This window comes from Oncorhynchus mykiss, chromosome 8 (genome assembly GCF_057628025.1).
Source record: "Oncorhynchus mykiss isolate SJ-2025 chromosome 8, ASM5762802v1, whole genome shotgun sequence".
Taxonomy (NCBI): Eukaryota; Metazoa; Chordata; class Actinopteri; order Salmoniformes; family Salmonidae; genus Oncorhynchus; species Oncorhynchus mykiss.
Genome location: NC_143029.1, coordinates 51,165,373 through 51,192,973, shown reverse-complemented (window position 1 = coordinate 51,192,973; position 27,601 = coordinate 51,165,373). Strand labels below are relative to the sequence as shown.

General features: G+C 41.5%; 2 protein-coding genes across 5 annotated transcripts in view; both read right to left on the bottom strand.

Moving 5' to 3' along the window:
• LOC110530014 (translocation protein SEC62) overlaps positions 1-11,953 on the bottom strand; it is a 28,382-nt gene extending 16,429 nt beyond the window's left edge. The window contains exons 1-3 of one of the 4 annotated variants that reach the window (XM_090181858.1): positions 11,877-11,946; positions 5,596-5,662; positions 3,604-3,712 (exon numbers count right to left, since the gene is read on the bottom strand). In XM_090181858.1, the coding sequence (XP_090037984.1) occupies positions 3,604-3,634 (31 nt within the window). In that variant the 5' untranslated portion in view covers positions 3,635-3,712; positions 5,596-5,662; positions 11,877-11,946. Of the gene's footprint in view, positions 1-3,603; positions 3,713-5,595; positions 5,663-11,876 lie in introns of all 4 variants that reach the window. The other 3 variants (XM_090181860.1, XM_021612770.3, XM_090181859.1) reach the window with 3 other exon arrangements.
• Positions 11,954-14,910: 2,957 nt separating this feature from the next.
• On the bottom strand, positions 14,911-24,249 carry LOC110530925 (sterile alpha motif domain-containing protein 7-like). The gene is made up of 6 exons (XM_036985559.2): positions 24,139-24,249; positions 23,521-23,845; positions 22,571-23,211; positions 22,292-22,413; positions 17,611-17,721; positions 14,911-17,408 (listed from the first exon to the last, which is right to left on the bottom strand). Exons 1-6 carry the CDS (start codon positions 24,239-24,241, stop codon positions 17,160-17,162), a joined length of 1,551 nt encoding a protein of 516 aa, XP_036841454.2. The 5' UTR covers positions 24,242-24,249; the 3' UTR covers positions 14,911-17,159.
• Positions 24,250-27,601: the final 3,352 nt, after the last annotated feature.

Below are 27,601 nucleotides of genomic sequence, written 5' to 3'. Positions count from 1 at the left end.
TAGTGATGACACCATAGGCCTTGTTGATCTCTGCACCAGACAGGATGCTCTTGCCGGCATACTTGGGGTCCAACATGTACGCTGCGGCGTGTAAGAGCTTCAGGCAGAAGTCGTCACGCTTTTTTATGCATTTCAGAACTGGAGCAACAGTGAAGTGGGCAGGGCAGTACAGATTTATTCTCTTACATTCTCTTACAAGCAGAATCTGAACATCAGACAGGATGCCATTGTCTCCCTCAATCCCTGCAATGGCTACTGCTATAGGTTTCAGGAGCTTCAGGCGGCTTACCACGCTCTCCCAAAATACATCATCCAGGAGGACCCTCTTGATGGGGCTGTCCATTTCGGCAGACTGTGATATGGCCATTTCTTGGAGAGACTCCTTCCCCTCCAGGAGACTGTCAAACACGATGACAACACCACCCAAACGGGTGTTGATGGGCAGCTTCAAGATGGTGCTCTTATTCTTCTCACTCTGCTTGGTGAGGTAGATTGCTGCTATAACTTGATGACACTTCACACGCCTAACCATTTCCTTGGCTCTCTTGTAGAGTGTATCCATTGTTTTCAGTGCCATGACGTCCTTGAGGAGCAGATTCAATGCATGAGCAGCGCGGCTAATGAGTGTGATGTGAGGGTAGGATTCCTCCACTTTAGAAAAAGCAGCCTCCATGTTCGCAGCATTGTCTGTCACCACTGCAAATACCTTCTGTGGTCCAAGGTCATTGATGACTGCCTTCAACTCATCTGCAATGTAGAGACCAGTGTGTCTGTTGTCCCTTGTGTCTGTGCTCTTGTAGAATACTGGTTGAGGGGTGGAGATGTAGTTAATTATTCCTTGCCCACAAACATTTGACCACCCATCAGAGATGATTGCAATACAGTCTGCTTTCTCTATGATTTGCTTAACCTTCACTTGAACTCTGTTGAACTCTGCATCCAGCAAATGAGTAGATAAAGCATGTCTGGTTGGAGGGGTGTATGCTGGGCAAAGTACATTCAGAAATATCAGAAACATCTTGGCCATGTTCTGTTATAATCTCCACCCGGCACAGCAAGAAGTGGACTGGCCACCGTTCAGATTTTTTTTGTTTTTTGTTGTTGAGGTCACTCTCTTTTCAATGGGTTTTCATTGGGAATCCAGATTTCTAATCGACTTTCCTGCCGTTCCTATCGCTTCCACTGGATGTCAACAGAAATTGGTTGAGGTTTTTCCTTTGAGAAATGAAGTAACACTGTTCAGAATGACGGTAGAGAGAAGTGTACTCTGATAGAGGAGCGTGACCTGAAAAGCTCACTCCACTTTGTTTTCCTCTGGTATTGAACACAGATCATCCCGTCTAAAATTTTATTGATTATTTACGTAAAAAAAATACCCAAAGTTCTATTAGGAAAGTAGTTTGACATGTTTGGACAAAGCTTACAAGTAACTTATGAGACATTTTGTAGTCATGCGACTTGGAACCGGTGTTTTTCTGGATCAAACGCGCCAAATAAATGGACATTTTGGATATATAATCGATAATATATAATCGACAGAATTAAATCGAACAAAAGGACCATTTGTGATGTTTATGGGACATATTGGAATGCATTTTCACTGGATTTTGGTGGGACCCACATATCCCAGAGAGGTTAACAAAAACTCATGTATGTCATATAAAATATATATAACAATGCCATCGGAAAGTATTCAGATCCTTTGACTTTTTCCACATTTTCTTACATTACAGCCTTATTCTAAAATTGATTAAATTGTTCCCCCCCCTCAATCTACACACAATACCCCATAATGACAAAGCAAAAACTGGGTTTTAGAATGTTTTGCTAATTTATTAGAAATAAAAACTGAAATAACATTTACATAAGTATTCAGACCCTTTACTTAGTACTTTGTTGAAGCACTATTGGCAGCGATTACAGCCTCGAGTCTTCTTGGCACACCTGTATTTGGGGAGTTTCTCCCATTATTCTCTGTATATCCTCTCAAGCTATGTCAGGTTGGATGGGGACCGTCACTGCACAGCTATTTCCAGGTCCCGAGTCTGCGGTCCTGAGCGCTCTGGAGCAGGTTTTCATCAAGGATCTCTGTACTTTGCCCTTGATCCTGACTAGTCTCCCAGTCCCTGCCGCTGAAAAACACCCCCACAGCATGATGCTGCCACCACCATGCTTCACCGTAGGGATGGTATTGGCCAGGTGATGAGCGGTGCCTGGTTTCCTCCAGACATGAAGCTTGGCATTCAGGCCAAAGAGCTCAATCTTGGTTTCATCAGAGCAGAGAATCTTGTTTCTCATGGTCAGAGTCCTTTAGGTGCCTTTTGGCAAACTCCAAGCGGGCGGTCATGGGCTTTTTGCTGAGGAGTGGCTTCCGTCTGGCTACTCTACCATAAAGGCCTGATTAGTGGAGTGCTCTCTGACCAAGGCACTTCTCCCCTAATCGCTCAGTTTGGCTGGGTTGCCAGCTCTAGGAAGAGTTGGAAAAAGTTTGGAACCACCATTTAAGAAGGAAGGAGGCCACTGTGTTCTTGGAGACCTTCAATGCTGTAGACATTTTTTGGTACCTTGGCATCAACACAATCCTGTCTCTGAGGTCTACCGACAATTGCTTCGACCTGGTTTTTGCTCTGACATGCACTGTCAACTGCGGGACCTTATATAGACAGGGTGCGCCTTTCCAAATCATGTCCAATCAATTGAATTTACCACAGGCGGACTCCAATCAAGTTGTAAAAACATCAAGGATGATCAATGGAAACTGGATGCGCCTGAGCTCAATTTAGAGTCTCATAGCAAAGGGTCTGAATACTTACCTTATTTAGGTATCAGTTTATTTTTAATACATTTGCAACAATTTCTAAAAACCTGTTTTTGCTTTTTCCATATAGGGTATTGTGTGTAGATTGTGAGGACGTATTTTTTATTATTACTTTAATCTATTTTAGAAAAAGTGAAACATTTAAGGGGTCTGAATACTTTCTGAATGCACTGTACTCCTAGTAATTTTTTCAACTGATACCGGGGAGACCTTCAGACAAGTCTTGTGAGACCTGTGGGCTTCCTAGAGCAAAACAACCGACATGTACGTGTTCGTGAGAGTCTATTGTGTAGCCCAAACTGTTCTGACAAGAGAGACAGAAGTTGGCAAAGACATTAAGAAAACCCGCTAAGACCTCCAACATTTTCAACCTCTCTCTGTAATGCCTAAATGTTTAAAGCAGACCACATAGTCCCTGTGCCCAAGATCGCCAAGGTAACCTTAAGGCAAATATTTGTCTGTTGTATTCTATACATGCTGGTTTTCGCGGGCTATACCTGAGACATGAAACAGATAGGTGGGAGGGCATACAGGCTATCGGCAATTTATTGAAGCGCAATTTGCCTAAATGGGTAATGGAAACACTTCAACCGCTACTTTTTTATTCAACACTAGGTTTTCGCGACACTGGGTGTGTAATTGAGACGGCATTCCGTCCAGCAGTTTTTAAAATCGAAAAGATCGTTACATGGAAACGCAACCTAGCAGGCAATAGTCGCATCTATTTTCTATGCTAACTTCCTAAATGTCGACCAAAAAAAGCTTATGGAAACATATTTACTGACCAATGAAGTAGTCCACCCGATGGCCCATCATGTTGGTGGATTTGGTGGGGCAGTTGAAACGGAGGAACTTGGCCACTGCCTTCTCCTCCTTGGTGGGCTCGCTCACCTCCTACACACACACACACACACACACACACACACACACACACACACACACACACACACACACACACACACACACAATAAAGTAGGCCTAAATGTTGTCCTTTCACTAGTTCTATAGACCATAGTAAATAACTTCTATATCAGACCTGTGAAGCAGATCAGCCAGTTAACCCAGGGCAGGGGTGGGCTTTAGGTCAAGTTGAAGGAAACTCCCACTCACTTCCTCACACACAACCCAGTACCAGTTACATACATTTCCAGGTTCCTGCAGAGTCGGGACTTCCTTCCCCCAGTACACCTTAACTGGACTCACCTGCACCCTAATCAGTTGATCCCTTCTTTGTATTATCCTCATGTGTGGAATCAAAGAGGAAGAGGTGAAGCGAGAGGTTTTACTCATCCTAAAATCTGTCCACGAAAATATGCCCACGAAGTGAGGATTTTTTTTATGGAGGTCAATGGGTGTCAAATATGGTCAACAAAAAATGTAACTGCCAATTAGCTACGTGAGTCTTATTTAATCTAATAGAAGCTTCGTAATGGTTAGGTTGTTAAGAATGTAGTGATAAGTAAAACACAAGTGGCATTTTTGGAACTTTGAACGAAAGAAAAAAGGACTTCATATCAGAGTTGTCTGTTGTAATAGATATGGATATAACCCGTTTTAGCGTGAACATTGCCATTTAGGACTTCCACCATTTTAAAGTGTGGGTATTCCTAGGAGCTGGGAGCAATCAGCCAATGAAGAAGAAAATGTACTATTTTAAAATGGAGATATCATTAGCATGGCCATTGAGGCTGTCACAGACACTATAATGGCACTCATCCAAATATGCGTTCTCTTGCTCTATGGCCTGTTCACACGAGTATATGCCCTTTCATTGGCTATAATGGTCCCACCTGATCTTGACCCCTCCCACCTGCGTTCTATCTTTGAGGGCATGTATTTCCATTGTTAGAGCGGTCACGTGTCTATCTAGTCAACATTATAGACAGTCTTAGGTTGAAGTTATATGCAAGCTGACGAGGGCCCAAAAAGGTAACAATGATTTTTCACAGAAACAGTGTAAACTGCATTTCAGAATGAGGCTGTCACATTATCAACATTTTACTAAAGATGTGATACCAGAGCAAGTATCATGATAATGAGTAGTATCGGGATATCACAGGTGATATCCTGCTATTGACACACATGAATTATGGCTGTCACATTCTGTTGCATAATTCAAATGAGGCAGTCTAGACAGCGCAGGTGAGTGCCGGTAGGCCTACACAGAGGAAGTTTGTGGTTGCAGCCCTGTTCCACCACATTGCATATATGCAAATACACCCAGAGTATAACAAACATAGGCTTGAGAGAAACAGGAACCCCATCACCGTCTGCACACCTCAGCTCGCCATTGCGGGAAAATAACATTTTAAAACCGATGGAGATGCGAACGGACACAGAGAAGCAGCTGGGTAGGATAATGGCTGGCTTGGGAACGCGTGATATTGGATGAAGAACTCGTTCTGATATGACATCACGCTCTGGACTTGGTCTTCTATTTTTAGGATTCGTAAGAATGCATTCTGTGCTCAGTCATTCATTTCGATATGACAAACTTACACAATTATCCATTTGGGGGTGGTAATGTTAGATTGCCAACTTAGATGCTTGCTAACTAACGTACATTGTGTGTGTAATAATTTGCGCTGTTGAAACACACAGTACCAGTCAAAAGTTGACACACCTACTCATTCCAGGGTTTTGCCTTTATTTGATTATTTTCTACATTGTAGAATAATAGTGAAGACATCTAAACAACAAAAACACATGAAATCATGTAGTAACCAAAAAAGTATTAAACAAATCAAAATATATTTTAGATTCTTCAAAGTAGTCACCTTTTTCCTTGATGACAGCTTTGCACACTTGTGGGCTTTTTCTCAACACGCTTCATGAGGTAGTCACCTGAAATGCATTTCAATTAACAGGTGTGCCTTGTTAAAAGTTAATTTGTGGAATTTCTTTCCTTCTGAATGCTTTTGAGCCAATCAGTTGTGTTGTGACATGGTACGGGTGGTATACAGAACATAACCCTATTTGGTAAAAGACCAAGTCCATATTATGGCAAGAACAGCACAAATAAGCAAAGAGAAATAACAGTCCATTACTTTAAGACATCCTCAAGCGCTATGATGAAACTGTCTCCCATGAGGACCGCCACAGGAAAGGAAAACCCAGAGATACCTCTGCAGCAGAGAATAAGTTCATTCGAGTTAACTGCACCTCAGAATGCAGCCCAAATAAATGCATCAGTGTTCAAGTAACAGACATCTCAACATCAACTGTGTGAATCAGGTCTCCATGGTCGAATTCGTGCAAAGAAACCACTACTAAAGGAAACCAATAAGAACAGCCTTGCTTGGGCCAAGAAACACTCACAATGGACATTAGACTGGTGGGAATCTGTCCTTTTGTCTGATGAGTCCAAATTTGAGATTTTTGGTTCCAACCGCTGCGAGACACAGAGTAGGAGAACAGATCTCTGCATCTGTGGTTCCCACCGTGAAGCATGGAGGTGTGATGGTACTTTGCTGGTGACACTGATTTGTTTAGAATTCAAGGCAACTTAACCAGTATGGCTACCACAGCTTTCTGCAGCGATTCGCCATCCCATCTGGTTTGCGCTTAGTTGGACTATCATTTGTTTTTCAACAGGACAATGACCCAACACACCTCCAGGCTAGAGGTCGACCGATTATGATTTTTCAATGCCGATACCGATAATTGGAGGACCAAAAAAAAGACGATACCGATTAATCGGCCGATTTTCTTTATTTGTAATAATGACAATTACAACAATACTGAATTAACACTTATTTTAACTTAATATAATACATCAATAAAATCAATTTAGCCTCAAATAAATAATGAAACATGTTCAATTTGGTTTAAATAATGCAAACACAAAGTGTTGGAGAAGAAAGTAAAAGTGCAATATGTGCCATGTAAGAAAGCTAACGTTTAAGTTCCTTGCTCAGAACATGAGAACATATGAAAGCTAGTGGTTCCTTTTAACATGAGTCTTCAATATTCCCAGGTAAGAAGTTTTAGGTTGTAGTTGTTATAGGAATTATAGGACTATTTCTCTATACCATTTGTATTTCATTAACCTTTGACTATTGGATGTTCTTATAGGCACTTTAGTATTGCCAGTGTAACAGTATAGCTTCCGTCCCTGTCCTCACTCCTACCTGGGCTCGAACCAGGAACACAACGACAACAGCCACCCTCAAAACAGCCTTACACATGCAGAGCAAGGGGAACAACCACTCCAAGTCTCAGAGCGAGTGACGTTTGAAACGCTATTAGCGCGCACCCCACTAACTAGCTAGCCATTTCACATCTGTTACACCAGCCTAATCTCGGGAGTTGATAGGCTTGAAGTCATAAACAACTCAATGCTTGAAGCATTGCGAAGAGCTGCTGGCAAAACGCACAAAAGTGCTGTTTGAATGAATGCTTACGAGCCTGCTGGTGCCTACCACCGCTCAGTCAGACTGCTCTATCAAATCATAGACTTAGTTATAACATAATAACACACAGAAATACGAGCCTTAGGTCATTAATATGGTCGAATCCGGAAACTATCATCTCAAAAACAAGATGTTTATTCTTTCAGTGAAATACGGAACCGTTCCGTATTTTATCTAACGGGTGGCATCCATAAGTCTAAATATTCTTGTTCATCACAACCTTCAATGTTGTCATAATTACGTAAAATTCTGGCAAATTAGGCAGCCCAAACTGTTGCATATACACTGACTCTGCGTGCAATGAACGCAAGAGAAGAGACAATTTCACCTGGTTAATAGTGCCTGCTAACCTGGATTTCTTTTAGCTAAATATGCAGGTTTAAAAATACATACTTCTGTCTATTGATTTTAAGAAAGGCATTGGTGTTTATGGTTAGGTACATGTTGGAGCAACGACAGTCCTTTTTCACAAATACGCACCGCATATATGCAACGCAGGACACGCTTGATAAACTAGTAATATCATCAACCATGTGTAGTTAACTAGTGATTATGATTGATTGATTTTATAAGATAAGTTTAATGCTAGCATTCGCGTAACAGGCAGGCTCCTCGTGGAGTGCAATGTAATCAGGTGGTTAGAGCATTGGACTAGTTAACTGTAAGGTTGCAAGATTGAATCCCCGAGCTGACAAGGTAAAAATCTGTCGTTCTGCCCCTGAACAAGGCAGTTAACCCACTATTCCTAGGCCGTCATTGAAAATAAGAATGTGTTCTTAACTGACTTGCCTCGTTAAATAAAGATTCAATAAAGGTGTAAAAAAATATATATATTTTTTTAATTTGGCCAAATCGGTGTCCAAAAATACAGATTTCCGATTGTTATGAAAACTTGAAATAGGCCCTAATTAATCGTCCGTTCCGATTAATTGGTCAACCTCTACTCCAGGCTGTGTAAGGGCTATTTGACCAAGAAGGAGAATGATAGAGCGCTGCAGCAGATTGCCTGGCCTCCACAATCACCCGACCTCAACCCAATTGTGATAGTTTGGGATGAGTTGGACCGCCGAGTGAAGATAAAGCAGCCAACAAGTGCACAGCATATGAGGGAACTCATTCAAGACTGTAGGAAAAGAGTGAATGCCAAGAGTGTACAAAGCTGTCATAAAGGCAAAGTGTAGCTACTTTCAAGAATCTAAAATATATTTTGATTTGATGCCATGTGTTATTTTTGTTTTGATGTCTTCACTATTATTCTACAATGGAGAATGGTAAAAAACCCTGGAATGAGTACGTGTCCAAACTTGACAGGTACTATACTTCACTTCTTAACAATAAACCGCAGCATTATTTCAAACACAGGATGCTTACCGAGTTGCATTCCAAATTCCAAATCAGGAACAAAGTTTGTTAAGTGCAGTGAGTGATGACACAGCCACCAGAGAAGGTAACGTTACTGATCACACAGCAGGAAAATTTCTCCCTTCTCAAAACCTATTGGATGAGAAAGCCAGAGGTCCCTCCTCTCTGACCTTCTCCTCCAATGGGTTTTGAGAATGGGGCAAAAAGAGGCGACGCAAGGAGTATCCAACAGATTCTCCCAGGAGGATCTACGTGATTCACATGGATGACCCATTTTGAGATCAAAACTGAGAATATCAGCGAAGTGACAAGTTTGTATCCCTGTATATTTATTCTATATTGTTGAACTTCTCTGCGCATAGATCCCGTTCGACAACATCCGGTGAAATGGAAGAGTGCTACATAAATAGTAATATTAAACATTCCTGAAAATACAAGTGTCTCACATGGTTCAAAAAGGCTTTACTGCGAAAGAATACGATGCGATTATCTGAGGACAGAGCCCCATACCAAAATACTATTTCAACCAGCACAGGCGTAACAAAATCACAAATTGCAATAAAATAAATAATTTACCTTTGAAGATCTTCCTCCGTTTGCAATCCCAAGGCTCATTGTAACACAATGAGTGGTATTTTGTTTGAAAAAAATCAATTTTTATAGCCTAACACGAAACATTTTGTGAACCGCTTGTGTTGTGAATTACGTCTCATTCAACTTTCGACGAAACATTCGATGTAAATACGCACACTAAACGTGCGTTTATCCAGTCATGTTTGGTTTCATTGCAATCAACTGTTTGTTTGTAACACGTCATCTATGAACGTTTGAAAATCTCGGCCATGTTCTGTTATAATCTCCACCCGGCACAGCCAGAAGAGGACTGGCCACCCCTCACAGCCTGGTTCCTCTCTAGGTTTCTTCCTTTCTAGGTAGTTTTCCTAGCCACCGTGCTTCTACACCTGCATTGCTTGCTGTTTGGGGTTTTAGGCTGGGTTTCTGAGATATTAGCTGATGTACGAAGGGCTATATAAATAAATTAGATTTGATAGAGGACTGAGGGTCTTCCAAATATTGAAAGTGTGTAAATAGTTACCCATATTATTTTGTAAATGTATATTTTTTCCCCCCATTTTTGTTAGAATACATTAGTTATTTGTTTCAAAATGTATACCTTCACCAATTTGGCCACTTGGGTACATTTGGGCTACTTGTGTGGGACACCTGGGTGACTTCATGATAAATGTCACGTAGCACACTCATTTTGGGAGTTATCATTCTGAAACTTTGCACAAGTACTGTTGCCCTCTTATGTTTTTCACTGAAATTGTCCCCATCATCCTATCTGAATGTTTGTTTTATCTTGTTCATTTTAAAGATGATGATACAACAATAACAAAAAACATATGTTTTTTTTCATTGTATTATCTAAACCAGATCTATTGTGTTATATTCTCCTACATTCAATTCACATTTACACAAACTTCAGAGTGCTTTCTTTCAAATGGTACCAAGAATATGCATATCCTTTTCTGGGCCAGAGCTACAGGCAGTTAGATTTGGGTATGTCTTCAGGCGGGAATTGAAAAAAGTAGAGGGGTTAGCACTTTTTTGGTTACTACATGATTTCATGTGTTATTACATAGATTTGGTGTCTTCACTATTATTCTACAATGTAGAAAATAGTACAAATAAAGCAAAACCTTTGAATGAGTAGGTGTCCAAACTTTTGACTGGTACTACACACACGTTATTTTTATAGCTCCGCTTATGTGCATATTCAGTAATACTATGTGCCTTGGTATGGTACAGAAACGGTATGACGATATGAAAATCTGGATACCGCCCAACCCTAGCCAACGTCTTGGCCAAGTCCCAGTAATCTGCCTGCTAGCTAGCCAAACAAAAGTCTATCAGACCACATAAATAAAGGTCCAAATCTGAACAATCAGGTGAGGATAATCAGATAGAAGCCAGATTAGCATAGCCATTAGCCCAAACAAAGGAAGCCATGTTTCAAAGTTGATACATGTGCATCCAGGTATACATTTGCGGCTGAGTCAATTTATTTTAATAACATTATTTAATACATGTTATTAAAGCCCCATGCAGCTTTTGCTCACTGTATGTATAATAAATCACTGTGTGTGTTTGTTTTGGCTATGCTCGCTTTACGTTCACTTCACTCATGGTAAAGCAACATTACAAGCAGTTATTCCTGAATATTATTACCATACCATGAGTGAGAGAGCACGAAAACAGGAGGTAAAGGAATTGATAGCATTCTAGCTGTTGCATAATAATGACATGTCCTGTTCTTTCCGGAGAAAACTGCCATAAATAAATAGGATTTGGGCTGCAATTTTATGAAATTTTGCTTGTAATCTTAGCACTGCAGTGAGGTATTTTATCGTCATCATCAGGTTTGTGAGGTATTTTATCGTCATCATCAGGTTTGTCGCGTTGAAGCGCGTTATAAGTTTGTCTCAAGTCTTGCTGGTAAAAGTATTGCAATTTGAGCAAATGACCAATACATCTCAAAATAAATCCTGATACTATCTACGTTAAGTTACGGCATCGATTGGAAAATGAGAAATGGGCTATTTTCGTGCAGCCATCAAACATTAATGAATGAGGATGTACTGGCACATCATTGGCATTTGGCTTGCTAAACAGTATTTATGCATACCAAAACACTCAAACACGCCTGCACATTTGGTTACAACCGCAACATTGCCTGCTTTAAGTCAGCTAGCTACTGTCATTTGTGATGGTAGCTAGTAAGATACCGAGTTTCGCTAAAATATGTTAATAAGTAGGTTACGTGTTTTGCGCGAGCGTTCAATACATGAGGTGTATTCATTAGTATGTTTCCGATGAAAAACGGAAGCATACAGAGTAAACGTAACGGGGGGGACGTACCTGAATTTGCCCAATAAATTCGTTCAAAACGTTTTGCAACGGAATACTACACCCCTGGTTTCTGTGATACCCCGACACAGTGAAATATTCGGGTTACAGATAACGGTCTACAGAGAACATTCTTCCTGCAAAATAAAATATTTTAGTGGCTAGCAAGCTAACGTTAGCTAGCTAGCTACCTGCTACTAGCAGCTTTTCGCCAATCAACTGCATCGATTCACCAGCAAGATTCCCTTCATATAAAACTAGCCTGTTGCTGAAACTTATACATATTGCCATGTCCGAAATAAGAACGGTTTTCAACTCTGTAATATATCAAACCAAATATTATCTTCTGCCAGTTAGCGTTAAAATGATTTTACCTGGATCCGTTTCTTATGCCTCCTGCGCTCCGCCATGATCCTCCAACACTGCTCGTCTGACGTGTGTTCACGTACGGGTAGTATCGCGATAGCAAAAATTATATTCGTTAGGGTTTTTACAATGGATCTTAAAGTTGTATTGCTGCCACCTACTGTTCGGGATGAAAATAAAAGATCACAAAAGACAAAAAAATATGTGGATAAAAATACTCATACTGACTACCAGAAAGTCACTCAATATTCTCCTTTCCTCTACTGTTAAAATGAATAATCCATGTCTGATCCCTACACAGGCTCAGGAGCCTGGGGGAGGGGGGGGGGGGGGGGGGGCACACACACACACATCTTCCGTTGCATATAACCCTTGCAACTCTTCCGCTGTGAATTCCTGATGCCCCAGATACTTTCCTGCCGCAGCCACAATGATGGCCAATTTCTTTGACTTCCTTGCTACTTGATCCGTGTAGTTTCACATTTGCAAATGAACGGCACAAAATCCACTTTATTTACATATTATTTACATGGTTCTCTTACATGCGTAGGGAGGTATTCATTATCATAAACAATAGCACTGACAAACTTTCTTCCATTACTCCATTCACTATGCGGGTCATGCAATGGGCCTAACCACACCTGGGCTTCTCATTGCAAGGGTTTCCTCCTTTATTTCCACCAACACCCCAGAGATGACTCCTTTAACAGGTGCTCTACTCAAGAGTTCGAAGCATGACACTTCAGGTGGTCCTTGTCCGACATACACTTATCATCCCCTTCAGTTTTCAACAATTTCTTCTTTTTCATTCCCTTCTTTGATACTACCGTTCTCCATTCCTCTTCTCTAACTCCACTCGCCTCGCTTCTCATTTCACTCTTGACATCCACTTCCGCCATGATCCTCCTTGACCGAGCAAAATGGATCAAAGCACTACATTCCCAAATACCCAAGATTACGTTTTTTCAACAACAGACCCTTCTTCAAAATATGTAATCAAATTAAACACCTTGTAGTAATGTTTAATCCAATATATGGCTACTGTTATGTGTTTTAAAAATAGCCTTACCACTTTATCTCAAATGGATAAAGTGTTCATTCTAATCTAGATAAACTGGAGGCTTACTGAATCATTTTAGATCATGTGTAGCTATCTAGAAATGATTTATATAATTGATTTTCAGTGTCCATTGCTACATCAGAATTGAGTAACAACTGTGATTTGATAGACTTTGTTGTGAAATTAAAATCAATCATTCATATTCAATCATAAACAGGGGCAATATTCATTGGAAATAATTATTTTACTAAAACAAAATGAATGTATTAGCATTTAAATAATACTCTTTAATCTTTCCCAAACAGGTTCTACATTTCATTGGCTGCATTTAGACAGGCAGCCCAATTCTGATATTTTTTTTCACTAGTTGGTGTCACGCCTGTTCCCATCCCCCTCCCTGGCTCGCGAGGGCGCCAGGCTACCCTTCTTTACATGCACCTGTCACCATCATTACACTCAACAGCGCTCATTGGACTCACCTGGACTCCTTCACGTTGTTGATTACCCCCTGTATATCTGTTTGTTCCTCGGTGGTGTTTCCTGTGTCCGCATTAGTTGTTGTTGTGTTCCTATCCAGATGCTATTCCTGTTCCTTTTCGTGTCCGTCAGCTATTAAAACTTTCATCCCTGTACCTGCTTCTCATCTCTTGCATTGATCCTTACAGTTGGTTTTTTGACAAATCAGACCAGCTCGGAAAAAAATCTAATGCTAAAAGATCTGATGTGATTAGTCAAAAGACCAATTATTGGGAAAAATATCAAAATTTGGCCGCTGTGTGGACGCCACAGTCGGAAGTAGAGTCACTGCCTGCATCGGCAAAATGGCAGCGACTTGCACAGCGCTGTAGTTGGTTGTGATGTTACGTTTAATAGCAGAGCTCCGGAGCATGTGGTGAAATCGCTAAGAAGTTTACTTCGAAGCAGTGTGCCGAAGCAGTGTGCTTTTATCACTTTATCAGAAGAACGTGAGCAATGACGTCCGAAGCTTTGTTTCTTCCAACAACCACCTGATTGGGTTTGTATTGGTTTCAGTAGAAGATAAAAAGGCTACTCTCTGCACGTGCTACAGCGTGTGGGACGTCATCTATAATAATTTGGTTGCTCTAAATTCTTTTGACCAGCAGGTGCCACTAGTGTACACTGTGTTGATCAAAGCCTTGAGTAATGTACCTATTTTCGACACAATTGGCTGGAAAGCTCAATGCTTCAGGAAGCTTAGTTTCCCCATCACTACTAGTTGGTCTGCACTGCAACGTTGCTCAATGAACAAAGGAATGTTTGACGGGAGAGAGGGGCCGAGCACTGAAAGTTATTCTAATTTTCACAATCTACATGGGAGGTGTGAATTGCAGGCTGTTACCACTTTCCAAGTGGTCAGGTAGAAGCCACATTAGCCTAGCCATTAGCCCTAACAAAGAAAACAAAATCAAATCAAATCAAAGTTTATTTGTCACGTGCGCCGAATACAACAGGTGTAGACCTTTACAGTGAAATGCTTACTCACAGGCTCTAACCAATAGTGCAACAAATGTATTAGGTGAACAATAGGTAATTAAATAAATAAAAACAGTAAAAAGACAGTGAAAAATAACAGTAGCGAGGCTATATACAGTAGCGAGGCTACATACAGGCACCGGTTAGTCGGGCTGATTGAGGTCGTATGTACATGTAGATATGGTTAAAGTGACTATGCATATATGATGAACAGATGTTCAGATGAATGATGTCTGAAGTAGACGACACCTGCGAGGGTAAAAAAAAAAACACGCCCTGTTAAGAACTCTTTTTATTTTTTTCAATATTTTTTATATATATTGACTTTCAATGTTCAACTTTCAAAGTTGATACATGTGCATCCAGGTATACTTTTGTGGCTGAGTCAACTTATTTTAATAACATAATTTCACATGATTTAATGCATGTTATTAAAGCCCCCATGCAGTCTTTGTTTACTGAATGTCTAATAAATAAATCACTGTGCGTTTATTTTTTTATTATTATTTTTATTTTTTAGAATTTTACCCCTTTGTCTCCCCAATTTCGTGGTATCCAATTGTTGTAGTAGCTACTATCTTGTCTCATCGCTACAACTCCCGTACGGGCTCGCTAGGCCAATAGTGTGTCGCCCCGACATGTACTTTACTCACGTTAAATGGTTGGAAGGAAATCTGGTTGTAAGTGTGGAAATATCATTACAAAAAAACAGGAAAATCACGTATTTAACTGCACTGCTCCTTGTGTGCTTTGTAAACTTTAACACGTGAAACAAAACATTGAATCATTTTGAGACAATAGGAAATATGTTGACTGCTATGTTAAACAATTGTAGTAATTGTTGCTTTGGTTGTCAACAGCCTTGTGGCTATTGTAGACTTTTTACTGTAGAAAAACAAGATTCTCTAGGTTTAGGCAGGCAGCATGCGAGGGAGGGCTACCTGCGCAGGCGCCTAGACAGTCTGGAGCTGACCCATGGGTTATATTCCCCTGCTCAGACTTTGCTGACGCATGCCAGATCTTATAACGCCTGGATAGGTATTTTACGTATCAGCTAACAACATCATATGTTATAGCAATCTGGTTCCCAACAGCACAGTCAACCATTGGTTGATGCATGCAACTTCTGAGCAGGGGAATACAACCATGGTCTCCTGAATATGAAACAAGGTACAAAAAAATGTCCCAAACGTTTGAACTAGAACTAAATACAGTGCATACAAAACAATTCCATCATATTCTTAGCAGTTTAAACACTGTATGACACACACTAGAAAACTGAACCGAGCACGCCCCCATTCTCATCGATAGGGCTGTAGTGGAGCAGGTTGAGAGCTTCAAGTTCCTTGGTGTCCACATCACCAACAAACTAACATGGTCCAAGCACACCAAGACAGTCGTGAAGAGGGCACAATAAAACCTATTCCCCCTCAGGAGACTGAAAATATTTGGCATGGGTCCTCAGATCCTCAAAAGGTTCAACAGCTGCACCATCGAGAGCATCGAGTTGCATCATTGCCTGGTATGGCAACTGCTCGGCCTCCGACCGCAAGGCACTACAGAGGGTAGTGCATACAGCCCAGTACATCACTGGGGCCAAGCTTCCTGCCATCCAGGACCTCTATATCAGGCGGTGTCAGAGGAAGGCCCGACAAATTGTCAAAGACTCCAGCCACCCTAGTTATAGACGGTTCTCTCTGCTACTGCACGGTAAGCGGTACCAGAGCGCCAAGTCTAGGTCCAAGAGGCTCCTAAATAGCTTCCACCTTCAAGCCATAAGACTCCTGAACAGATAATCAAATGGCTACCCAGACTATTTGCATTGGAATGCTGCTGCTACACTCTGTTATTATCTATGCATAGTCACTTTAATAACTCTACCTACATGTACATATTATCTTAATTACCTCGACACCTGCCCCCGCACATTTTTTTATTTAATTTTTTTATTTACCCCTTTTTCTCCCCAATTTCGTGGTATCCAATTGTTGTAGTAGCTACTATCTTGTCTCATCGCTACAACTCCCGTACAGGCTCGGGAGAGACGAAGGTTGAAAGTCATGCGTCCTCCGATACACAACCCAACCAGCCGCACTGCTTCTTAACAAAGCGCGCATCCAACCCGGAAGCCAGACGCACCAATGTGTCGGAGGCTACACCGTGCACCTGGCAACCTTGGTTAGCGCGCACTGCGCCCGGCCTGCCACAGGAGTCGCTGGTGCGCGATGAGACAAGGACATCCCTACCGACCAAGCCCTCCCTAACCCTAACCCTAATTATTTGTTATTCTTATTCTTACGGTTTTTATAGGTATTTTCTAAAAACTGCATTGTTGGTTAGGGGCTTGTAAGTAAGCATTTCACCGTAATACCTGTTGTATTTGGCGCACGTAACAAATACAATTGGATTTGATTTGAACACAATAGCCTGATGGAAATGGTAAGCAGCTTAAAAACAGCTCTTAGGGCTGAAACACTTGCTGAATTCCAAATTGACCCCTACTTCCTACTACCTATGCACTTCTGACTGTTTGCAAGGATTGGACAGATTAAATTAACATTCCACCTTGCCAATCAGAGGGCAAGATGCATCCATTACTTATACCCACCCAAAGCTTAAAGATCTACATTAAGTCCTTAGGGGGTTTGTGTCTATATGTACAGTATGTGGTAGGAGCTAGGGGTCGACTTGGAACTGAGTCACTGGCCCGAGGACTCGTACCTCCCTCATTGATGCCTCAGGCAGTTTCACTGCTGGCCGAGGGGGGAGAGGGGTTGTCAGTCTCTGGGAGGGGGTCTGTGGGTTTCCGTCCTTCTGGGTCTCTGGTGCAGGGGCTGCCCATCATCTCCACACTGTTACAGTATACAGGGGAGCTGATCTCTGACGATCTGTCTAATCCTGCCTTCTCAGATGTGGCCTGTAGGGCGGCGGCAGCAGAGAGTGGGAGGCTCATCATGTAGAGCATGCTGCCTAGCCGGCTCGAGACCTGGTGAGTGGGACAGAAAGAGCGATACCATGGGATATTCTAATAAGCAATGTGCTGATTTCATTATTACTCTTTTCCGAAAATGCTTGTGTGCTAGGTTATAGTAAATATAATCCATTGGAAATTAAATAGACAGCACTCCAGAAGATTTTGGTCTGCTGTCCGAATTTGTGAGACTAACTGTTTTTGATGGTTTGTATACCTGTGATCGTATCTTGAGTGCCGGGCCCAGCTTCAGTCCCATCGTGTCCAGTAGATGGTCTTCTGTCAGGAATGGCAATGTCTCTCCATCTATCATGTGGTCCTTGAACGTCTGCAGGGAATAATCAGGTATGATGAGGAGTAGTATAGTAATGCATATCCATAAGACAATTTCCTTAAAGACAGACGCAGCAGTATGACAGCAATGCAACTTCCTGCTTACATAAATTATCAACAGAATTCAAATCTGCCAAGATGGCCTCTATATGCTCTCTTCCAAAGTTTGAATGCCTCAAGGTAGGGTGCAAATTGGAAAGAGTCAATGGTGGCAGTCCTGGCCAATTTGAATTCTGTTGCTGATTAACACTGAGTGTACACTTACACTTCAGTGTTGTGATGCAAAAATCCTAGCATAATGCTTGGCACATAGAATTAAAAAAGTATTGTCAGATATTATTCAACCTAATCAGACAGGTTTTTTACATGGACGATACATTGGAGATAATACAAGACAAGTACTGGAAACAATAGAACACTATGAAATATCGGGGACACCAGGCCTGGTTTTCATAGCTGATTTTGAAAAGGCTTTTGATAAAGTACGACTGGAGTTCATATATACATGCCTAGAATATTTCAATTTTGGGGAATCTCTTATAAAATGGGTTAAGGTTATGTATAGTAAACCTAGGTGTAAAATAGTAAATAATGGCTACATCTCAGAAAGTTTTTAACTATCTAGAGGAGTAAAACAAGGTTGTCCACTATCGGCATATCTGTTTATTATTGCCATTGAAATGTTAGCTGTAAAGATTAGATCAAAAATAATATTAAGGGATTAGAAATCCGTGGCCTAAAAACTAAGGTGTCATTGTACGCTGATGATTCATGTTTTCTTTTAAATCCACAATTAGAATCTCTCCACGGCCTCTTAGAGGATCTAGATACTTTTGCTATCCTCTCTGGATTAAAACCAAATTATGATAAATGTACCATATTACGTATTGGATCACTAAAAAATGCACATTTTACATTACCATGTAGTTTACCAATTAAATGGTCTGACGGAAATGTAGACATACTCGGTATACAAATCCCAAAGGAATGAAATGATCTCACTCCAATACATTTTTATAGAAAGTTAGCAAAAATAGATACGATCTTGCTACCATGGAAAGGAAAATACCTGTCTATTTGTGGAAAAATCACCCTGATTAACTCCTTAGTCATATCACAGTTTACCTATTTGCTTATGGTTTTGCCTACACCTAGTGACCTGCTTTTTCAATTATATGAACAAAAAATATTCAATTTTAAAAGGGCCTATTTATATAACGAATATGAATTCGGTGGGCAGAAATTATTAAATATTAAAGCATTAGACCTCTCACTAAAGGCATCCGTCATACAAAAGTTATACTTAAATCCAAACTGGTTCTCTAGTCAATTGGTATGAATGTCTCATCCTATATTCAGGAAGGGCCTTTTCCCCTTTATTCAGATTACACCTGCTCACTTTCGGTTGTTTGAAAAGGAAATAATCTCCAAAATATCCTTATTTTTTAAACAAGCCTTAGAAAGTTGGTTGCAATTTCAGTTTAATCCACCTGAAAGGACGGAACAAATAGTTGTGGTTAAATTCAAATATACTAATTGATTAAAAAAACGGTATTTATCGAAGAAATGTTTAAAAAAGGTATAATTTTAGTGTATGATATCATAAATAGGACTGGTGGGGTTACAGTGCCTTGCGAAAGTATTCGGCCCCCTTGAACTTGGCGACCTTTTCCACATTTCAGGATTCAAACATAAAGACAAAAAACTGTATTTTTTTGTGAAGAATCAACAACAAGTGGGACACAATCATGAAGTGGAAGGACATTTATTGGATATTTCAAACTTTTTTAACAAATCAAAAACTGAAAAATTGGGCGTGCAAAATTATTCAGCCCCTTTACTTTCAGTGCAGCATACTCTCTCCAGAAGTTCAGTGAGGATCTCTGAACGATCCAATGTTGACCTAAATGACTAATGATGATAAATACAATCCACCTGTGTGTAATCAAGTCTCTGTATAAATGCACCTGCACTGTGATAGTCTCAGAGGTCCGTTAAAAGCGCAGAGAGCATCATGAAGAACAAGGAACACACCAGGTAGGTCCGAGATACTGTTGTGAAGAAGTTTAAAGCCGGATTTGGATACAAAAAGATTTCCCAAGCTTTAAACATCCCAAGGAGCACTGTGCAAGCAATAATATTGAAATGGAAGGAGTATCAGACCACTGCAAATCTACCAAGACCTGGCCGTCCCTCTAAACTTTCAGCTCATACAAGGAGAAGACTGATCAGAGATGCAGCCAAGAGGCCCATGATCACTCTGGATGAACTGCAGAGATCTACAGCTGAGGTGGGAGACTCTGTCCATAGGACAACAATCAGTCATATATTGCACAAATCTGGCCTTTATGGAAGAGTGGCAAGAAGAAAGCCATTTCTTAAAGATATCCATAAAAAGTGTCGTTTAAAGTTTGCCACAAGCCACCTGGGAGACACACCAAACATGTGGAAGAAGGTGCTCTGGTCAGATGAAACCAAAATTGAACTTTTTGGCAACAATGCAAAACATTATGTTTGGCGTAAAAGCAACACAGCTGAACACACCATCCCCACTGTCAAACATGGTGGTGGCAGCATCATGGTTTGGGCCTGCTTTTCTTCAGCAGGGACAGGGAAGATTGTTAAAATTGATGGGAAGATGGATGGAGCCAAATACAGGGCCATTCTGGAAGAAAACCTGATGGAGTCTGCAAAAGACCTGAGACTGGGACGGAGATTTGTCTTCCAACAAGACAATGATCCAAAACATAAAGCAAAATCTACAATGGAATGGTTCAAAAATAAACATATCCAGGTGTTAGAATGGCCAAGCCAAAGTCCAGACCTGAATCCAATCGAGAATCTGTGGAAAGAACTGAAAACTGCTGTTCACAAATGCTCTCCATCCAACCTCACTGAGCTCGAGCTGTTTTGCAAGGAGGAATGGGAAAAAATGTCAGTCTCTCGATGTGCAAAACTGATAGAGACATACCCCAAGCGACTTACAGCTGTAATCGCAGCAAAAGGTGGCGCTACAAAGTATTAACTTAAGGGGGCTGAATAATTTTGCACGCCCAATTTTTCAGTTTTTGATTTGTTAAAAAAGTTTGAAATATCCAATAAATGTCGTTCCACTTCATGATTGTGTCCCACTTGTTGTTGATTCTTCACAAAAAAATACAGTTTTATATCTTTATGTTTGAAGCCTGAAATGTGGCAAAAGGTCGCAAAGTTCAAGGGGGCCGAATACTTTCGCAAGGCACTGTATGTCACACATGCAGCTAACACAGACATATGGAAATGTCTGCTCTACCCAAAATTACAACCAATTAATTGCAGCATTACCACAAAAATGGAAAAGGCAAGTAGAAGGGGAAAAAAGTAAGGAACTTGAATGTCGGCCCTGTATTAAAGAACATAAATGGTTAAAGAAAAGTGTGATAAATAAAAACATATACCAATTTAATTTAAGGAGATTTTCGATGTACCCATTCCATGGCACATGGTTTATGAATTGATACGCAAAACAACACCGGATTCAAAACTTCAAATTTTTCAATATAAATTACTATACAAAATTCTTGCAACTAATAGAATGTTATATATATGGGGGATACAATCTTCCCAGCTCTGCAGATTCTGCTGTGAGGAGGCAGAGTCATTAGATCATTTATTTTGGTTTTATCCATATGTAGCTCATTTTTGGTCACAGGTCCAGGAATGGCTGAAGAATTGCAACATTTGCCTAGAACTAACACTACAGATAGCAATACTGGGTGATTTGAAAAGCCATAGTCAATCAATCAATAATATAATAATTATTTTAGCAAAAAAATGTATTTTTAATTGACAATCTATAGAAGCTATGAGAATAGGAAGGTTCAATTATTTTGTGAAGCATCACAGCACAGTTGAAAAATATATGGCAAGTAGAAATCCGAAATGGATGATGTTGAGAGACAGATGGGAGGGGTTGAGTGGAGCTGAAGGGTGGGACTAATAACAGGATAAACAATGTAGGGCATAAGGGATCTGTAGAATGTATATAGGTTCGGAGCTTTTGTGAAATAGCATAGTTACAAATAGAAATCAAACTGGATGGACATCAGAAATAGAGGAAGGACTAAGAACAAACAAGAGAGAACTATTGTAAAGTAGACTGTGTCTGTAGAATGTGTATAAGATGTATGGATTGAAGGTAGAAGCAGAAGTGTTTATTAGTTTACTCCAATTGGGGGATCGGTGGTAGGGTTTGCGGGAAATAATAATGAAGGTATATTCTTTAAAAATGTATGTATGTCTATATAGGTAGGTGTATGTATATATGTATATATATATATGCATGCGTGTATGGATGTATATATTTACCCAAAAAATATAGGGGATTGGAAATTATGCAGACAATTACATTGGAAGCAACATTCTTTCCAACAATATTAAGCTGATCCACTAAACACTTTGTGTACAAAACATTAGGAACACCTTAATATTGAGTTGCTATGTCAGTCTATGTCATGGAAAGATGAGTGTATATTTGTAAGCACGAAATCACTTGTGTTTGATAATTATTAGGAAATGACACCAACCTGAGCATACTCAGAGCAGCTGGGCATGTTTTTGATGAAGATGTACACGTCATTCACTGTCCACTTCCTAAGGTCTTCAACAGAGGACATATCTTGTCCGTTAAGAAAGAGATTGGGTGGCCCTGATCAAAAACAAAAGACAAAATGTGTTAGCACACATACGGCTCACATCTGTCACATCTGTCCTTGTTCGTATACATCATAGAAATCAAATCAAAGACAGCAGCATAACCCCTGAATGGTTTGATCAAAACAAGACTGTAGAAAGTAGACCCTCACCAGGAGGGAACATGTAAGGCATGCCTGGGATAGGTCCACTGGCGGAGGGATACTGGAACGCAGAGCATTGACTGGGCCTGTCTTTGTCGCTGGCGCCACTGTTGCAGTTGGTACCGTCAGGGCAGCCATCTTGACTGTTTATGCAGGCTTTTCGCAGGCCCTGAGCCGCCTCCTTGTAGCTCTTTCTGCCATTCGACGAGAGCTCTGTGTCCATTTTGGCTTGATGTTGTTTGCCGACTGCCTCCCCTCCCATGTCCATTTTCCCCTCTGCCTCTTTCTCATCTCCAGAGGCACCCCCGGGACTCTGCTCCACGCTCTTGTCCTCCGATTGGCCCTTGTGTCCAGACGCATGGCTCTCTGCACTCTTGTGATTAGTTGCCCTGCGACCAGCCCTGCGGCCCCTCTCCCTCTGCAGCGTGCTGATTGGTGGATAGGGGCTGGAGGACATCAGGAGGTTGTTGGCCTGCATTTCCTCCAGGGTGGCACGGTGGACAAAGAAGTCGTGGCCGTCTGGGAGGCGTTGGCGCCCCCGGAGTGCCATAGCGTTGGACTGGTACATCATGGGCGCATCCATACCCATCAGACCCTTCTGATGGGCGTTCTCCATCTCCTTCTGGTGGAGGATGGCATTCATCTCCATCCTGAAAAACAACCAATGTACACCAATCAGACACAATACATCAAGACATAACAAAATAAACCAGTTAGATATAACAATACACCAACAGGACATAACAATAAACGTTTCTAGGTCACATGGGCTCTGAATATGGGCAAGGTATATATTCAATCTGCCAACTGCTCTGTAACATAGTGCATAGAACAGACCCTTGGTATCAGGTTGAAGGGGGCTATAAAAGGAAGGCTGGGATATCCAAAGCCCTATAGTCCATGACGTGTACTTTGACAAGCCCCGTGACAAGCAGCTGCAGGTCAATGTCAGACAATACCTGGCGATATTCTGCTTGTGGATGAGCTCCTGTCGCCGGGCAACTGTCTCCATGGGCTCTGAGGGCATGAAACTGTAACCAACTCCAGGGAAGCCCCTGCCAGAAATTCCAGGGTGTGGGGGCATGGGCGGACCCAGGTGACCCCCCATGTGCATCTGCCTGGCCTCGGAAGATACCATCTCCGAGGGTGGAACTAGCTCTCGTTCCATGAAGCGAGGCTCAAACTGGGTGGGCACCCCCTGTATCCTCTGCTGTCCTTGGGCCAGGATCTGAGGAGCCATGGCTATCTGGTTCCTCATCATCATCTCCTGCCTCTGACATAGCTCTGAAACGCAACACAGTAAACACAATGTTAGATGTGTTACAAGTCTACAGAACTAGGGCCGTACTGACTACTAAGTTTCTACTGACTATGTGACTTGACCAGGAAAAGCTCTGGGTCCCAGTAATTAACTTGGTTAAGGAAAAGTTCCTGACTCCAAGATTATAAAGCATAAAAATATAGAGTGAATTTTCTAAGCAAGGCTAAGGATTTGCAAGTTCATACCTATGGCTTTAACTCAGCAGACTAACAAAGTCTTGAAGCATACAGATTTAAACCAGGTGGGTCAGCCTTACCTCCAGCAGATATGCCGTTGACCAGGCGGTACCAATGTTTCTCGTCCAGAGCCCCCTGCTCCCCCATCACTGACATCTTCCTCAGCTGCTCCCTTGGGGTCATGACCCGACCTTTCTGTGGAACCGAGATGAAGAGATTAGTGTATAGATTAGTATATAAGACCAGTGTTTCTCAATCTGTGGCCCGTGGACCGGCACCTGTCTCTGGGATGTTGCTGACTGGATCTCGGCTTGGTTAGCTGACAGCAATTTAGTCTGTTTTCAAGTACTAGTTTTAAATTGGTCTGAAGCACCCTAGCTTACGTATCCCTGGTACAGGAAAGATCACATTTGCCCGGGAACAAAAACAGTTGAGTGGTGGTGAGCAGATTATTGTTTGCTCGGAGAGGGCAACCCTCTTTAAATGGCTTGTAATTTTCCTCTTTCACCACTAGGAGTCACCCATGACTTGTAAATTCAAAGGCCCTCAATGACGATGATGATGCTACACAGTTAATATTGTATGTACGAATGTAGCCTCTTCGAGAACCAGGCTTCCCTAATCTGAAAGCCCGGTGAAGTCAAATGCCTTGATTGGGCAGTGCTCAAAATGTGCCTATTAGTGCCATAGAAGCAAGAGTGCGAGAGGATGGACAAGAAATCACTGATTAACACCCCGTGAAAATGTGTTAATGTATGCCATGTTTGTGCTGACATTCAATTTCAATAAATCGCAGACTGTCGGCCACACTTGATACACTAAACTTATACCATAGCCCTTAGGTAGACACGCCATAACGTTGTTTTCTGTTCAAGCAGAGGAGTAGTAATGCATTCATCGACTTGGAAAACAGTGAACATAACAGTGAACATAACACGCAGCACCCCTTCTACGGGCATGTGGGGGGAGGGTTCTTAAAAATGTAACAGCCAATAAAAATGGAGCCACTGGAATCCAGCAGATGTTTTGGCTAATACAATATCCTCCAGGCCTCCAAAGGAGGCATGACAACAACGCGATTTGGAGGTATGGTTGCGCGAGACTAGCACTAATGTAACTGAACAGATAGATATCAAACCTGGGTTGTTGGTTTTACACAAGACTGTGTTAGCCTAATGAGCAAAGCTATAGCCAACGAGGGATACAGCATTAGTCCACGTCTCAGAAAGATTAGGCTACTCATCAGTAATCACATGAGCGTTTGCCTGTTCGACAAACCCCTCCACTACACTATAACTATACTTATTAATAGGTTGAGCATGTAAACATAACTAGGCATTGCTAAGCATGTGCTCATCAATAGTATTTAAGGGAGAGAGCCACAGATGAAGTGTTCCTGTGGAGATTTAAAAACCTGTTGGCTGAATTTAAGTTGGCGGAGGGACCAAATCTATATCGAGGAATACTGTCTCAACATTCACCTCAGAACAGGAGAACTCAAGGAGAACTCCACAAATGGAAAATACTGTCTCCAGTACCTCCGTCTCACTTCTACAGTCATTGTAAACAAACAGACCATGTCATTATATTACACGCACACACAATGCATATCATTGGCCGTCGCTGCAGATTGTCATTACACCCGATTGACTTAGACACCTCTGATTAGCCTCTTATGAATAAATCCCATTATTAAATATTAGACAGAACAGGCAGTGCTTTAATCCAGGGATAATAATCCTGGGCCAGTATGGGCAGTAGATTTACACAACATTGGAGATATAGATTACAACACTAACTAAATGGGAGATGAAGGGAAATAGCAGAGGGCACTTAGAAATAAATGTGGTCATGGGGGAACTGAAATTACTAGGTGTCTCTCTTACTTTGTGTGTGGTATGTGTGTGTGTGTGCATGTCTCTATGTCTAGATACAGATATTGTATACCCTCCAACCATACACCCTGAGTTTATTACCCCCTCTCCCCCCTCTCATCTGCGGCCATAAGGTCCAGCCTAACCCTAACCATTAGCAGTCCGTAGCCTTAGTCAATTGTGTACCGTATTACCCCACAGTCCCCTAAAGTTACCTCAGACACATCTAATCTGGGCTCCAGTAATCCTCCTGTTAGTCCCACCCAGTCTGCCAGGCCCAGAGAACATCTGCTGACCCGCGTGTCTTCCAACCCGGTCTGGGGGCATTGGCAGGGCCAGCAGGATCCAACACCTTATCCTCCCCCTCTCTCCCCTACTATCTGATTAGCCTAAATCCTGGCTATACAGCATTTTTAAAGGGATGTGTTGGAGGTAATCCGGGCGTTTAGGAGTTTTACCCTCAGAAAACCTTGTCTGTAAGCACACTGGACAAAACACCCTGAGTGATAAACCTATTAGCCTCCATCAGCCCCTTGAGATGTCCTGAAAACACCTTGGGGGATAAACCTGTGAGAGAAACAGTTTATGGGGGAAATATCTGGCTGCAGAGTCACCCTGGTACCTGCCACCAATGGCACTCTACACACGACATTTTATCTTTCTTCTACTATACTAAGCAATTATACACAGGGGCGGATAGAGGTAAGAAGAGAGAACATTTAAAAAGATTAGATAAACCATACCAGATTACTGTAAAATGTGGTTCAAGGTTTTTTATGTCCTCCTTAGGTAGCCTGACTGTATATTTGCACAAGTCTTTACTTTGTGTATTAGGAGTTTGTGTGTCAAATGTCCCTATGCAACCAAATATGGGTGTGAGAAAATCTGTTGCTTAATAGTGTCATTTTGCCTGTGTGAATGTCAATGTATGTTTGTCTATGCGTGTATAAATAAATGAAAACTCACCCAGTTAGTGACCAGACCAACTCTTCAAAACAACAAACAGACTAATGTACATTCAAGCCTGTCACACCTATCATTACTGCACTACCAGTCAGAAGAGGAACGGAGTCCTAGTCTTTGTGGTACAGAGTTCAACTGGAAAAACTATGTGTGCTCGGTAATTCATCTTATACAGGAAGAGTAGAGCTTGCATGAATTTTAACCAAAAGTTTGGGGTAAGTCCGAAAGGCCTGGCCCCTATTGCAACACAGACAGTAAGAATTGCCTGATATCAAAGCAGCTACTACTGTACAACCTTCTGATTCAGTAAAATGCCTGTTTAATTTTGGTTCCAATGGCAGCAACACCAGGGTTGTGGGTTTGATTCCAGCACAGTAGCAGATGACCTTTAGCTTGAGTCCTAAATGGGTCGGGAAAGGTTTTTCATCAAAGCGGTGTGTCTGAAAAACAATTGAGACGGAGGAGACTGAAGAGTCAGGAAACAATCAAGACACAGACCCAGGACTTTTCTCAATTAGAAACTCCTGCATCCTCTACTTCGTCCTCACTTGCCTCGTTTTGACAAAGGTCAAAGGTAATCGAGGAAAGGTTGCGTGGAGAGGGAAAGTTGCTGAAAATGCGCTGGTATGAAATTAGACTCTCCTTCTCCAATCGCGTGTTATCTGGCAAATTACGTTTACAGGGTGGAATCTCCAAATAAATGTAT

What these genes read in the sequence shown, in the direction of transcription:
- LOC110530925 (XM_036985559.2), bottom strand. Translation starts at nt 24,241, where the DNA reads ATGACCCCAAGGGAGCAGCTGAGGAAGATGTCAGTGATGGGGGAGCAG. An exon ending in CACAAGCAGAATATCGCCAG is followed by an intron (nt 23,212 to 23,520) that starts GTATTGTCTGAC and finishes GTTGTTTTTCAG; the next exon opens with GATGGAGATGAATGCCATCC. An exon ending in CACTCAAGATACGATCACAG is followed by an intron (nt 17,409 to 17,610) that starts GTATACAAACCA and finishes CCCACTCACCAG; the next exon opens with GTCTCGAGCCGGCTAGGCAG.